General features: G+C 36.1%; 2 protein-coding genes across 4 annotated transcripts; both read left to right on the top strand.

Moving 5' to 3' along the window:
- The first annotated feature begins 2224 nt into the window (after positions 1–2224).
- Yippee (yippee zinc finger protein) lies at positions 2225–3671 on the top strand. The gene is made up of 3 exons (XM_031974630.2): positions 2225–2384; positions 2457–2618; positions 3203–3671. Exons 2-3 carry the CDS (start codon positions 2458–2460, stop codon positions 3414–3416), a joined length of 375 nt encoding a protein of 124 aa, XP_031830490.1. The 5' UTR covers positions 2225–2384; position 2457; the 3' UTR covers positions 3417–3671.
- Positions 3672–4147: 476 nt separating this feature from the next.
- smg (sterile alpha motif domain containing protein 4 smaug) lies at positions 4148–13387 on the top strand. 3 transcript variants are annotated; one of them, XM_031974943.2, is made up of 9 exons: positions 4148–4319; positions 5675–6011; positions 6084–6402; positions 6481–6725; positions 6833–6925; positions 6998–7369; positions 7483–7642; positions 7734–7986; positions 8199–13387. In XM_031974943.2, exons 2-9 carry the CDS (start codon positions 5792–5794, stop codon positions 8364–8366), a joined length of 1830 nt encoding a protein of 609 aa, XP_031830803.1. In that variant the 5' UTR covers positions 4148–4319; positions 5675–5791; the 3' UTR covers positions 8367–13387. The 3 variants fall into 3 exon arrangements, with proteins under 3 accessions (XP_031830803.1, XP_031830801.1, XP_031830802.1); XM_031974941.2 differs by having other exon boundaries at positions 6815–6925; XM_031974942.2 differs by lacking the exon at positions 4148–4319 and adding an exon at positions 4470–5126 and having other exon boundaries at positions 6815–6925.
- Positions 13388–15399: the final 2012 nt, after the last annotated feature.

Raw genomic sequence — 15399 nt, 5'->3', positions numbered from 1 at the left:
TTTAGCTATACTCGGCAGTTAAAAACTTGGTCAAATTATTACAGATGTACAAAAGACACTATCATTGCATTCTGTTTTGGTATTTATAAAATGCATATCTATATATCATGGCCGTTACATTTTTATTAATTACAAATCTAAATATAACTACATAGGTATGTTCCTTAGTTCTGTGATGCATACATGAGTCAACTTTTTCAGTAATGCAGTATCATCAGTGTCAATGCTATTTAAAGAGATTATAACTACATCCCTTTTCACTCTTCCCTCATTCAATTAGAGCTCCTAAGCGGGATTACTTAAATAAATAACCACAAACTTAAAATTGTGGTAAATCATAGACTCAACATCTGTACAGATGTCCCGTACAATTGAATTTTTAAGAAAACAGACACAGATATTCAAGACTGATTCTCATGCAAAATGATCAGCTGAAGAATGATTGAATCAGTGTTAGAAGTATAAACAATATATAAGAACTGATTTAATATATTTATAAAAAAATTACAGATTTAGGCTTGTTAGTACAATTCGAATTATCTATAATATAGCTGCTATATACTTCATTCCTGCTAGTATGTTTAAATAATTTGATACCTCAAATAATAAAACGAATATCATACCACAGACAGGGTATAGTATAGACATAGCATACAATGTAAAATTTTGTCACACTCTCTCAGGGGTCTCAGGACTCTCTTACCATTTTCGTGTCACACCCTGTCATATCGACGTAGACTAGTTTTATATGGCAACGCTATAAGTGATAGGAATTAGAATCAAAAATATTTAAACGCAAATTTAAAATACGCACAAATCTTACAACTTATGGGAATTCTTGTTCAGGGCTTCCGGGATTTTAAAACCTCCGTACCATTTCGGTGTCGCGCTCGACGTTAACGATATTACAAGATTTTAGGCTTATTAACAGGAATCGGATTAGTATATCGGTATACTTCATTTTTGTTACGAGTATGTCATATGATTTAGCGGCAACAAATGTAGCTACGTAATTATTTAATGGAATAATAAATTTGTAAATGGAATAATAAATTAATTAATGTAATAATAAACTCATATTTTGATTTTAGTTACTACTCTTCCTATCAGGAAACCGCTCTAACAGCTAATCAGTTTAGAGGGCAAGGGGTGACGTCTACTAATCGCACTCGTCCCGATTGTTATCGCGGCTCAGTTTCGGTACGTCTTTGTTACTGGCCGATTCGCGAGACGAAAAAAGCAGACGACCAATAACAAAGACGTGCCAAAACTAGCCGTCATAACAGTCGGGCAGAGCGCGGTGAGCTATCCGAGTGCGTTCTGGGAAGAGGCGAACTATACAAATCTAATTCTCCAAATTCAACATCAATGTGACTTTTAGAGCCGACAACATTGTAAAAATTGATCTCCTAAGCACATACTATCCATGTTGCAGTCTTATATAGTTCAGCAGTTGATCGTTCGGTGCAGGTAGAGGCCACTAGTGCATTGTGGCATTTTTGATGGTATCGGTATTTCAGAACAGTAGACAGATAAATACATTGTACGATCTGTACGTAATTGAAGTTTATAACGTTCGTATGTTGGTTTACCATATTTACTACTTGGTCCACTTCGATCATTTCACTCGATGTAGTTTTTCTATTCACCGTTTTCTAGGCGTAGTGGGCAGAGCGAAATCTCTGATTTTTTTACACAGTCGGTAATTCAAAACATGTGATACTGTGTCCCATAAGTTATCTATCATTGCAATATCTATCCTTATGTTTACTTTGTCTGTGATAATACATATATTATTTGTCTAATATTTTAAATTAGTCTTCTAATACTATGCAAGTTTATTTTTGCATTCGAGTTTATTGGCCGTATTATTTAGATAGAATTTACTAGTGCGTTAGGGCATTTTTAATGGTGCCAGTATTTGGAATAGTAAATAGAAAATAACGTTACACACAGCATTTGTATAGATCTTAAGTTTGAAGTTTTATTAGCAATTTGAATTGAAGCATTGATATGTATTCCAATATTCTGATGGTAATACTGTTTAATACGAAAATAGTGAACATTAAGTATTTTGTCTGTTCGTATTAAATGTTTATATTAATATTAAAAGATTTAAAAAACCATAATGAGTATTTGATTATTTATAATTCAATGAGTGCCTTTGTCAGAGTCGCTTTTGTCGCAACAATCAAAATTGATATAGAAGTTACACACCTTGAAGTTTGAAATCTATGCATCGTGATTAAACTGACTTGACAACTACTTATGAGCGTTTGTGTGTATCCATGTAGTTATATCGTTGTGCGTACTGTTTATATCGTGCTGTGACGGTAGTGATAGCTACGTCAAATTACGTGTCTTGCTTGTCCTACAGAGTCAAAGTAGCTTTGTTTGATTTTTTAACCGTTACAATCTCATATCGGTTTTCTGGAAAACAACTAACGATATTTCAGGATGGGTGTAATTTTCTTGGAACACATTGGAGGTACTCGCCTGTTTTCTTGTGCTTCGTGTGACACCAATCTTACAAACAGAGCTCAGCTGATAAGCACGCGTTTTACGGGCGCTACAGGCCGTGCTTTTCTCTTTAACAAAGTGGTCAACTTAAATTACAGGTATTCACATTTTTCTTTACTTTTTTTTCGAAAATAAATATATATTAATCGATTCAATACGTCATACTGCATCATTACGTTTCGAACGTTCTCACAGTTGACAGACAAAAACAGTTGTGTGAGATGGAATATATTATTGTTTCCATGCACCTAAGAAAATGGAGCTTATCTACATTGGGAATATAGTTTGGAAATAAAAATTTCTGTGACTGTGTACGAAAACTATAATTATTAAATTTTTATTCTCTTTTTTTTTCTTTTAATTAAATATAAATACGTAATATGATATTGTTTTTTTATTTTGAAACATTTTAGTGAGTCTGAGTGTATAATTGCAGTAAAATTATTTGCGAGAGAAAATAATTTTCTTTCTTTTCTTAACAGTATATTGTTATCTTTATCATCCATGCTTTCTTAGGTTCATGATTTTTTTTTTATTGATGCGTGTATTTAGATTTCTAGCACTATTTAGCACACAGGATACCATTGTTAAATGTACAAAATCTCAGAGACATTGTACTAATGGAATAATCTTATGAAATTGTTGCATATTCATAATTTAATTCATCTACAATGATGTACAGCGAGGTACAGGATAGAGTGATGCTGACGGGTCGTCACATGGTCAGAGATGTCAGCTGCAAAAACTGTGCCGCTAAGCTTGGGTGGGTGTATGAATTTGCGACAGACGATAATCAACGATACAAAGAAGGCCGTGTCATCCTGGAGCGGGCTTTAGTCACTGAAACTGATGGAATGGGCGATAATATTTACTTCCCTACAAATAACAGGTCTTAGTATAAAAAATATATATCATAGTCAACATATAAGAAGTTGTTCTCTTTTTTGTGTTCCTTCATTATTTGGAATGATTTTAAAAACATATTCACCGAATGTACAATTTATACTCGCTACTCAACGTTTTTGTAACCATAAAACAAACACTGTCCTATAATATTTCATGTTACTAATAATATTTTTTTTTAATTTATTTCTCACTTAACACGTGTATCATGATAAATCTAATTGGAAATAAAGATTATGTGTACTTTATATTAGTAGTTTGAATATAGATACCGAGTAGACAAGAATCGATGGCATTAAATAAACCAGTTACAAAATAATGCGTGTTTTTGATTGGAATAATTAATTCCACTACAAGTATCTAATTGTGAACTCTTTTTATTATTAACCTACATAAATATGTTCTGTAACACAATAATAAGTATCTTCAATTTGTGCTTATTTTGAAATAAATGTTATATAAAACATCAAATTGTACTACTTTTTACATATATCTTTTCTCTTGTCGATTGTAACAAATATTTTAATTGAAGCAATACATGAAAACAAAAGATTATAAATTAAAAATCAACGTGACACGTATTCAATTAAATATTTTGAATTCGCGCTGAAAAAATTTAAGTTAAAATGATCGACATATTCGAGACACAAATGAACCGCGCCCCAAACTATCACACGATTGGTTGGTACCATTCAAGCGAGAACCAATAGTAGAACCGAAGTTCTGCAACGAGTCGCGACGGCGAACCAGTGTGGTCACGTAGGCCCACCATACCGCATGGTGGATAGATGTTTCCTTTAACTCAACGTCGTATAAAATGCTATAATTGTGTATTGTTGTTATTTTGCAAGGGACACAACGATCCTGTGGAGCAACCACCTCCAGCCTTGCATACGGTAATTACAACAGCTTGTAGTTACGTTACGTAGCGGTAGCATGTTGACCGATTCAAGCGTACAATTTGTTGTTTGCTGTTCGGCTCAATGGCCGAGTACTGGTCGCACAGTAGCGATATATTCATTTCAGTTTATAGAATAATTCTATCGATCGTCTTAAAATTACCGAAATATCGAGCTCCTCGTTACCGGGTAGCTTTCCTTTTGAAAATGATTAATATTCCTATATAAATGATGAATTTTTTTTCACTCCCTTGTTTTCCTCCCTTCGTTCTTCGTCCTTTCCCCTCTACGGTGTCCCACGCATACAATGATACGCGGCGGCACCGACGAAAGCGGCTCCGACCATTCTATAGAAATTTCAAACAGAATTCTACTAAGAAATGTCCGATTTTATTGCGTGGTGTTTCCTGATTGTTGGAGGAACTTGCAATAGGCCCCGTGATGTTTGTGCCTGTAAAAAGAATCATATCTTATCAATCGCTGTTAAACGTGTAAAGTCTCACACACGGTGCCATTGCACCGCCAAATGGATCGTAACAGGAAAGCTATAAATACACAGGCATCGCGGGGTAAACAAACTTGACCTCAGCGGAATTCTTATCGATGTATCTACAGTCGATGCAGTGTACGCGGACACTTTTGAGGTTATGTCGGTTATCCTAGTTCGTTATTCGTATCTACGAAGTGCGTGAAAATCCAGCTACTTTATACAGCAACAGTAATTATTATTTCGCCAGAAGGAAAGTCAAACGGATCTTGGCGACAGTGATTCGCGAGAGAAAATGGTTTTTACGGAAATATAGAGTACAGCAAGTTATTTTTATTGTTATTGTTATTTTACCCGCCTTAAAATCTTAGCGTCCCATTTTTAACGTTAACGCGGTATATTATTTTTGCAAAAATGATTGATCTGTGACTAGTGTCTTATGCGCAACACACTTTCACTGTTCTAGAAAGTTGATATGTTAATTTATGTTGAATATTAATTCGATAATAACTGCATTAAAGTTAAACAACTTAACATGGGCACGATTTGTTGCTTACATCAATATATAGATTTAAATTATCTAGATTTATGTTTTACATTTGCTGTTTTTAATAAAAATGAACATTCAGGTAAATTTAATTAGATAAATATTTTTAGGTACCATAATATACGGTTTTCGCATTGAATGTAAAATGACGTGAACGTTTTTAATTTACAGTTCATAGTATTACAGTTAGATACATGACATGAAATAGATCTAAATATATTAAGTTTTTTATGTTGGTTTCATTAACAAATTTTTATATGTGAAATTCATTAATTAGTAAATAAAATTGAAAAATAAATACTATTTTTTTTGTAACAGGATATTGGCACATGCCTATTATTGACCAGTCATTGTTGGAATACAAATAAATCGTAATCTAGGCAATACGGTAGAAAGTGGAGCTTTTAATATTTGCTCCTTGACATTATAATACTGATGAAAATGAAGTGGTCACATGGCCCTTTGTTCTGTGAACAAGTAGGTGAACTCACTAGAGTTTTCTCGCAATGGAACGAGTGTGAACAAACTGTGGTTCTCTATGCTCTGCTTCGTCGCATTCCTGCAGTCCAAGCAAGGTTTCTTGCACAAGCGGTGCAGCATTCTTTGCACTCAGTTTCTGAATTAGACTCACAGGAATTAAATGCCAATAATCCAGGTAATATTTTTGTAGCTAACAGGAATATATTAACAATTATGTTTAAAGATATTTACTGACAATATTTCGCAGCATTTATTAATTCCTTACTGTCGGAATCAACAGAAGTTGCTATTAATCAACTTCTAACTCATTTGCCGTTACTAAGGCCTGGGAATGTAGAGTGCAAACAATGCTATTTAGTAGCAATACCAGAATTAGTAAGCCACTGTGTAACCACAGGTCAATACACTGAACAGATTCAACAACTCTTAAGTTATACTTTGATCCATCCAGCTATTACTAGTCAAGATAGACGTTCTTTGACTCAATGGCTTCGTCATCTGGAAGAGCGTATTAGTGGTACACCACCTATACATAGTCTTGAGGAATATACTAATACTACCATTAGGTGAGCTAAGAACCCTGAAAGATTAATTTATATATATTGCGTACAATGATCTTTACACAGTTCCTATTTCCACTTTAGATGGGATAATGCATGGCAGCGAAATTCTAAACAACAAAACGAGCAAACAAACTTATTTGGTACACAACCAGGTACTGCCTTCAATTTGCAATTTCCACCACCTGTAACTCGCCAACGTCGGTCAAATAGTTTAACACCACCAGTTGCTCCGCCCCATCATTTAGAAGTAGTTGATCGCAGTAACAATGTGAATTGTACAACTAGGCACAAACCACGAAGTTTTAGTGTCTCCGGCGACCATACAAGTTAGTTTGATTTAAAATTCCAATAAGAATCACTGAATATAACTTACAATTGTATTTTATTTTGAGCGATTGTAAAAATTTCTAAACAGGCAATCTGATTGGATTAGGCCCGTTAAGTCCTCAAAGCTCTTGTGCAAGTAGCGGTAGTGAAGGACGTTTAGACGAAGCTTCTAATCTCTCACTTGCTAGTGGCATGAGAGGTAGGTGTATTTATGATTTTTCAACATTTATGGCATACTGTTAGTTCATAATTTGTTCCGATGAATTTATAGATGTTCCATCATGGCTTAAAACGTTACGCCTTCATAAATATAGTTATCTATTTGTTACCCTGAGTTATGAAGAAATGCTTCAACTGACAGAAGAACAGTTAGCAGAACAGGGTATGACAAAGGGGGCCAGGCATAAATTAGCCCTTTCCATTGCAAAATTGCAACAGCGCTATACTACGCTTGTAAATTTAGAGAAAGACTTACTGCAGCCAACACGCGATAATACACAGCCAACGTCGTTTTCACAAGGACCAACGGTTCTGGTCAACACCATCGATGAGTTGAAAACAATCTTAGCTACCCCTATGAAACCAAGCCAAGAAAACGATCCCCAAGACATACCTGGGCAATTCACCAAGGTCCTTGGTAAACGTGAGTATAACATTTTTGTTGGCATGATGTTTAAGAAAAAAACAAGTACGACGTGTAAGGAGTAACTAATGTGAAACATGTTTTTAACATAACTGTGTTCGTTTATTTCTTAGTGTGTAGCAGATTGGCATTGGATAGCGTGGATGATGGCATTTTGTGCGCTTGTATTAACATATTAGAAAAAGTATTGCAGCATGATTGCTTTACACCAAACCAGAAGGAAAAGGTACAGCAGTGGCGGAGTAGACTAGGAAATCCACGACCTACTCCGAAGTGAGGAAAATGAAATAATTATTGTATACCACTTACCGAAATATAACTAAAATTCATCGTTACAGCGTTGGTAATTTTTCAATGATTTCAGGTGGCAACACAATTATGGATATAATAACAGAAGATACTGTAACCCACAACAGCACAACAGAAAGCCAAGTTTAAACTTGGGTCACATTCATAATACACATCAACAAAACAATTCTTTTGTGGTTAGCGCTCACAGGAACAGTATATCCACACCATATCTACAAAATAATCAGAACCAAAGTGTAAATCAGAATACCTTACGTTCAGTCCATACGACCGAGAAACGGCCCAGTTTACAAGAATCTAGTTTGCAGGTATATACACTAAATTTGACAATACTATATTTAAAAAAGTATATCATTTTATTAGTTATTTAATTATTCGAACAACATAAATTTGTGTTTTTTCTTTCAATTAATAGAATACAATATGAAGTTAGAATTTTTATGTTATGTTCTTATTTTCTGTATATTCTTAAATGTGTTTAATTTCGTCTGAAAAATAATATTGATATGTTGTACTCCAGCAATTACAAAGAACGTTACAACGCACGTACAGCGCACCGAGGGATCATTTTCTTGGTCAAACTGGGAACAACTCATCCGAAACAACGGAGCCAGAGATTAATTCTCGCCTCGAATCTCTTTGTTTAAGAATGACAGAACAAGCGATCGGTGGCTTCGGTGAGGCCTAACGAATTCTTCGATTCGATGACTGGATCTACGCAGTAAGTCCTGTTTGAAAGAAGGAAATTTTTATGAAGTGATATATAGATGTATGTGTCCGAGCTCCGTTTTTTCAAAGCCGAAGGCAAGACTGACTCCCATAGATCTTGCGATTAAAGAGATCGACAGCGATGATAATGCTGATCGCGCGTATTTGACGCGTACACATTCACGCTTTAATAGCCCTACCAAATGAAAAAAAAAGAAAAAAAAGAAAAATGTCCGACATTTAAAGAGACATTATCGAGGACACTCAATTTACGACGTCTGAACGACTCGTGAGAGTTTAAACAAAAAAAAAATAATATTTTTTATTATACCCGATGCAATTATACTATTTAATGAAACTGACAGAATTTGGCAAGCCAAATGCTATTAGAAAGATAGATTCTTTCCTTGACTATTTGCTGCATCTATATAAATGTATTATATAAAGAATATATATGTATACACATATGATAGAATTTTATGGGAAGCGGATTAAATCGTTTAACGGATTAATATGATACGGAAAAAAAATGGGGGACGAAAAAGGTACACCACATTATTGTGCGATGTTTGCAATATTATTTTTTCGTGTTATCCATTTCGGGAAATGGAATTTCGTCTGATTTTATGCGCCAGGGACACATTATACTAATATAATGTAATTCATTTTAATGAACTGACTGATTTTACTTCTTTTTATCATTATTAGAATTATCTTTATTAATCTGCTCTTATCGCCACCGCCGCTATTGCTATTACCATTATTATTTTCCGCAAGTGTCATCAAAAGCTTTGCCACTTATCATCGTCATCGTCGCCATCGTCATTACTATCCACCATATTATTATTACTAGCAATTATAGTTAATGCCATTATTATTGCTATATACCCCTTATTATCACCGCTGATACTACCATATTTCTTCAACAACCAACTAATACCAATTATTCGTATGCTTTTATGCTGTTACTATTTTTATCCTCTATTGTTATTGCTGCTTCTACTATTACCATTCTATCACTATGCTATCACTATTCCTACTATTCTACTACTAGTAGCGCCACTATTACTATTACAAGTACTGCTATTACTACTATTATACTATCTCCACTATCACTGTATTATTACTGTAACTTTCCCTAGAGTGAAAGCATACTTAAAAGGAAGAAAAAAAAATGGAAAATTTTGACAGTTCGTTATGTGCATTAAAAAGGGGGATAAGAAAATCATTGTAACACGGGAATGTACATGTTTTTAAAATTCGTCTTTGCTGGCCCAAGAAGAAAACGTAAACGACGTGTACGCTTTGTTGTTTGCGCACAGATCTCGGAATTTTTTTTACACGCACTCGTACGCGAGAGTTACCATGTGTCTCTTCTTTCGGAAACGAAGTTAGGCTGTAACGAGAGGGAAAGAACGAAAAGGGACATGAGCAGAAAAAAAGGCGAAGGGTTTATACAATAAACGGATTTTAAAGGCCTTAAAGGATGTATTAAGCGAACGTAAAAAAAAGGGTATAAGACTAAATATTATACGTAGTGACGTTGAAGGAGCGATGGGGACGCGTCGTTTAATTGCATCATGGCTACGTGATGCAACATCGAAATCTGTGGCTTTAAATTATAAGCATACATCATTTAATACTACTCTATTTACGGACTCTAGCACTCTAACCTAAACGTCGCGAGTAAACGTAGCATAATATTTTTCGTGCAAGACAAGGGAAATGAAAACTGGATGAAACAATGAAAGAGGTTTAAATTTAATGATTAACGATAATAATAATAACGATTAACGTAGTATTAGCGACTAACGTACCGAGTAAACGCGAAACAAAAAAAAAATATATATATAAACGAAAGACTGAATAATTCACGCGCCGGGAGCCGGTTGAATTTTGGACGATTTGCACTCGTTTATTCGTGTAGGACAGACAGCTGCACGCGCGCGTGAATAAGAAACAATTGGAAGACTGCGGAAGGAAAAACCTGTCAAAATATTAAGAATTAGAGCGGGATGCGAGAGCGAGCGAGCGAGCGAGCGAACGAGAGCGAGAGACGAAACGAGTTTAAACGAGAATAATGTTTAGCTGTAATTTGTAGGTTGTAACGATTATATATTTTAACGATTATACTCTTACTAGGATGACGAATCTACATAAATGGCGCGCGGTGATTTCTCGATTAATTAAAGGAAAAAAAAACAAATAATAATTAGCCTGTTCAAGCGAGATATATAGGGGGTCGTCTATACGAACACGGAATGATTGAGAATATTTTAAAAGTGACGATTTGTTCCCAGCATCGCGAAACTGGCTTTTACACGCGAATTTACACACAACTGCACACGATGATTAAAATGAAAACAAATTTTTACACAAACAAACACTCTTCAGAACGTTTCGTAAAGGAATTATACACATGTACACCTGAGAACGCGTAACCAGATCATTACTACACATCTGCACATGATAACACAATCGAATCATATACACAACACGTACGCATCGGAACGTATCACGCGAAAAAGAGAGAGAGAGAGAGAGAGAGAGAGAGAGAGAGGGGGAGAGAGAGAGAGAGAGAGAGAGAGAGAGAGAGAGAGAGAGAGAGAGAGAGAGAGAGAAAGAGAGAAAGAAAGAGAGAAAGATAGTATGTTGTCTGATCAGAATTCCAGAGTTTCGTACACGTGAATGATTTCAGGAGAGACGGTCAAAAGCTAGTCAAACGATACAATTCTAATTTCTACCAGCTAACGTGTGTATAGATAATTACTTGTACATTAATTTTGCGCGATCGAAACGCGAAACAAAACCGAAAACACGAAGAGAGAAAACCCTAGAAGGTGCGTGCGCGCGCGCGCGCGCGTGATCTGTAAGGCAGCAAAGAGGTAAACCAAGAGAGAAAAAAGGAAAACGAGAGAAAAAAAATGAACGAAGAGAAGCTAGAGAAATAAAGAAGAAAAAAAATAGGAAGACGAAAAAGTTGGGAGATGGTGTAGGGGGAGGGTGTAACGACGACACTTTCATGTCAAAGTATGCGAAAATGTTGAAAAAGACTGCTTCCAAACGATTTCAGGAAACTCGTTCAACGTAGAATTATTATTTCGTACTGAAACGCAGTATCTGAATAGGCGATCGATTTAAACGGGGGGGAGAAACGAGCGAAAAACGTGAGAAGGAAAAGAGAGAAAACGAGAAAAAAAAATAATGAAAAGGGCAGGACCTGAACTAAAGTAACGAGAGAGAAAGAGAGAGAGCGAGAGAGAGAGAGAGCGAGAGAGAGAGAGAGAGAGAGAGAGAGAGAGAGAGAGAGAGAGAGAGAGAGAGAGAGAGAGAGAGAGAGAGAGCGCAGAGAGAGAGAGCGCAGAGAAATATTATCCGCATCGAACGATTGTGTATATGATGTAAGTAAGTAATGTAATTGTGAGTGGCGCGTGATTCTGCCAAAGATCGACGACCGTTAAACCACGAGCGAGATTTCTGTGAGCCCCACCCCACGCGACGTTCGCGTCGTTCACAAGTCCAACGGTAAGATAATCACATCATCGCGTAGTCGAGACGAGTAGAAGCGAGAAAACACTCTTGTACTTAGTACTTACACTGTCGTTATATCGAGATCTGGGGGAAGCGCCGGCTTCGTTCAGGGCGATGTTCGGTCGGGAAAAACGACTGGTGCACGCGGGGGCGCGGTATCCGGTGGTTTTCGGGCAGAAACACGGCGTGTGTGCGATTTGATGGCATCGAATGGATAAGGGGAAGCCCCGTTCGAACAATAGACTTACCCGTTGCTCTTGGAACCGTACGGGGGCAACGTTTTACGAGCGTTCAGGATTTTATAAACGGACGTTCGATCAACGCTTATCCATTCGTTGCACTTTGCTTTAATTCGCTTTAGAAAAAAGAACCCTGTACCACGACGAACACAGCGTAATTGTTAAAATGCTAGCGCATGATATTTGGCCGGATGCTTGCGTTTCAGGTGATCGACTTGTAGGGACGTGTATGTAAATATATATATATACTACTTACCATACAAATATATACATGTGTGTGTGTGTATATATATATATGTATAGAACAGCATAAAGAAAAAAACACGTAGGGATTTTGTTTCAACCGGAAACATTTTCGCTGGCGGTATATATATATTATATAAAATTGAAAAAAGGCAAGTTTCCGGCCGAAAGCGTCGTTGATGATAACCCAGGTAGCAAAACGGTGACTGTCGACTAATTTGCGTCGGTAGGTTAAACGATAGATGTTCGAAGGATTCGCGGAACCGAACGCGGGACGCGGTTGATCATGGCGTGAAACTTGCCTCCTTGGAACCTAGAGGGCTTATTGCTCTCTTTTTGTTTTTCTTCTTTTAGGCGTGCTTTGGCTGGCGAACGTAAAATACTAATGTGTAATAACGACAGTGTACGTAAACCAATGGTCTCTATATAGGTTCTGTGTAATTATACTCGATTCGAGGTGTTCGCACGTTACGGTTCACCGGTCAAACGTGTTTTTTTTTCATTTCCTCGTATCACGGAAATAGATTTGTGACCTTTCACGTGACTGTAGGAACGACTCGAGCCGGGATCAGCGGCGACGGCCTGAGAATAACCGTTGGCCAGCCAAATTTAGTGAGCCGTAAGTGAAACACGAATTTTCATTGAAACGTAGAAAGAGGAGATTTTTCGAGCGACGTTCGACGACACGTGTTCATTGCATCCGGACCCTCGTGTCCATCCGTTTGTAACGAGGAACAGGAATGATTTGGTCGAGGCTGGTATGATTGCGTTGTCGCCAAAGAATGCCTCTACTACGGCGCCTTTTGTTATTATTATAAGAGACGTAGCTTTTGAATTGTCAGATTGCTAACTGGGATATTTTAGTCACGTAAGCTGGATAACTTGTAAAAATGCAATTTTTGTACTGTTATAACGTTAAATAGACGAAGGTACACTGACGTTGTAGCGTGAAAGAACATTTTTCAATAAAAAATTTTTCATACGCAAATATGTAAAACTGGCGTACACGTGAGCAAATTTCTGTCGATGCTCCTTTGATCAATGTTTCTTTCTACTAATATTTTTACAGGGAACAGATTAACGCGTTATGTATATGTTCATGCACAGAATTGGATTATTTTATTGAAGGAACTACTTTGTTCAAAAATATAGCTCTTGTAAATGACTAACAGAAAATTATTAAGGTAAGTCCACCCGTCCATCCGTTTACGCGAAATATTCATTCCACGTGGATTCGTTTTATGCGAATGAAAATCACGCGAATAGAGCCTGTCGGTACAAAAGAAGGCAGAATATTAGAAAGAAATGCTGGTATAAGTTTTAGAAATACATATTTATTTCATAAAGTTCAACAAAAAAAAGATAATAATGACACTTCAAACAATGAAAGTACATTTCATTCGGTGTCAATATTTTTCTTTAATCTTATCTTTTTAATCGGCACATATTCCTCGTTCTCGTCACTTGAAATATTCGGAAGGTCAACTTCAGTTTCAATCTTAATCTTTTCGGACGATTTGTTCTCAAACTTTACTTTCGTTAAGTTTTCATAAATTTGTTGATACTCGCTGCAACATTTCTTTAAATCCTGTTGAAATTTTGAGGCTCGTTGAATGTTTGGATCAATGTCTACAATGGCAGTTTCCAATTTTGTGGCTAACTGAAGAGCTTTATAAAGATTGTCTGCAGTGAATGAATCTGTCTCCTCGTAGTTACTATCGCATTCGCCGTTAGGTTGGGTTTCAGATATCATATGAATTAAGTCAGTATCGGTTAATGCGCGATCTACTAGTAAATCATTAATGTCACCCTCGTTTAAAAGGTTTCGTAACGAATATCTTTTTTTGAATTTCTGATACCATCCCTTACTGGCAGAAAAATTATCCACTTTATCAATCGGCGAAGCTTCTTCTCTTAACCTGTTAAAAATATGCATAGCCTTTTCCCTTATCATTATGCTGCTCATAGGTATTTTTTTTTGTATGTTGTCCTCCATCCAAATCATCAGTGCTTTCTCCATATTTTCTATTACTGGGTTTCTTGTGTACGACGAACATTGCGAACTTGTTAAGGTTCCAGAGGCCACACTGCTCTTAATGTTTTCCTTCCTTTTCTTGACTGTTCGGACAGTGGATTCATTTATTCCGTACGCCTTAGCAATTGCTGACGGTTTCTCTCCTTCTTCGAGTTGATTTAAAATTTTCATTTTCATATCCAAAGATATAGATTTTCTCTTTCTTTGTGTTATCGAACGTTTGTTAAACATTTCTGGGTTAAAATTACAACAGACATTATAAATCTGAACGGTACGGTGAAAACGTTGCTTACTTACTGTGCATTGAATAATATACCGTTGCTAAGGCCGACTGTTTACGAATTATTTTAACGTCTGTATTTTTATAGTAAATATTGCCTTACCGATGATTTTTATGCAAGTACACATACGATGACTAGCGCAACGTAATGTATTTTTGCCCTTACCTCATACAGCACTGACATGCTTGAACATTGCTGAATAATCACAACCGGCTTGTAGAAAACAAGCACTATGAATTTTCTTATCGTTGTTATACTTGTTACTTTTAAAAATTTTCGAAAAATATATTTTCTTGTTGCGTAAATTTAGATCGCGTATAAACAATACCGCGTAAATAGTGTTATAATATGCCGCGTAAAAAAAGACCGCGTAAAAAGGTGTCGCGCAAATGGAGGGACTGGTGTATTTGTTTCAAATTGATATCTTTCAGAATTTTAATTCAGGGTATCTTCGATTAACTTTTTACATATTGTCTATGATTTCTTAATTATATTACAGCCATATTTGCAGTAAGAAAATGATTTTATATATGTAGGTCTAATTGTTATTGTCTATACTGTACATTGCATGAACAAAAATGTTAATACTTGTTAAAAGAATAAAACTGATTACGTAAAAGCGAGTTATTATCATGAGGGTATAAAATAATGTAATACTAAGAGTTAAACACGTGAGTCTCATAG

The sequence above is a fragment of the Nomia melanderi genome, chromosome 12 (genome assembly GCF_051020985.1).
Source record: "Nomia melanderi isolate GNS246 chromosome 12, iyNomMela1, whole genome shotgun sequence".
NCBI classification, from domain to species: domain Eukaryota; kingdom Metazoa; phylum Arthropoda; class Insecta; order Hymenoptera; family Halictidae; genus Nomia; species Nomia melanderi.
The sequence above is the reverse complement of the archived record's forward strand: the minus strand, read 5'-3'. Positions and strand labels throughout refer to the sequence as shown.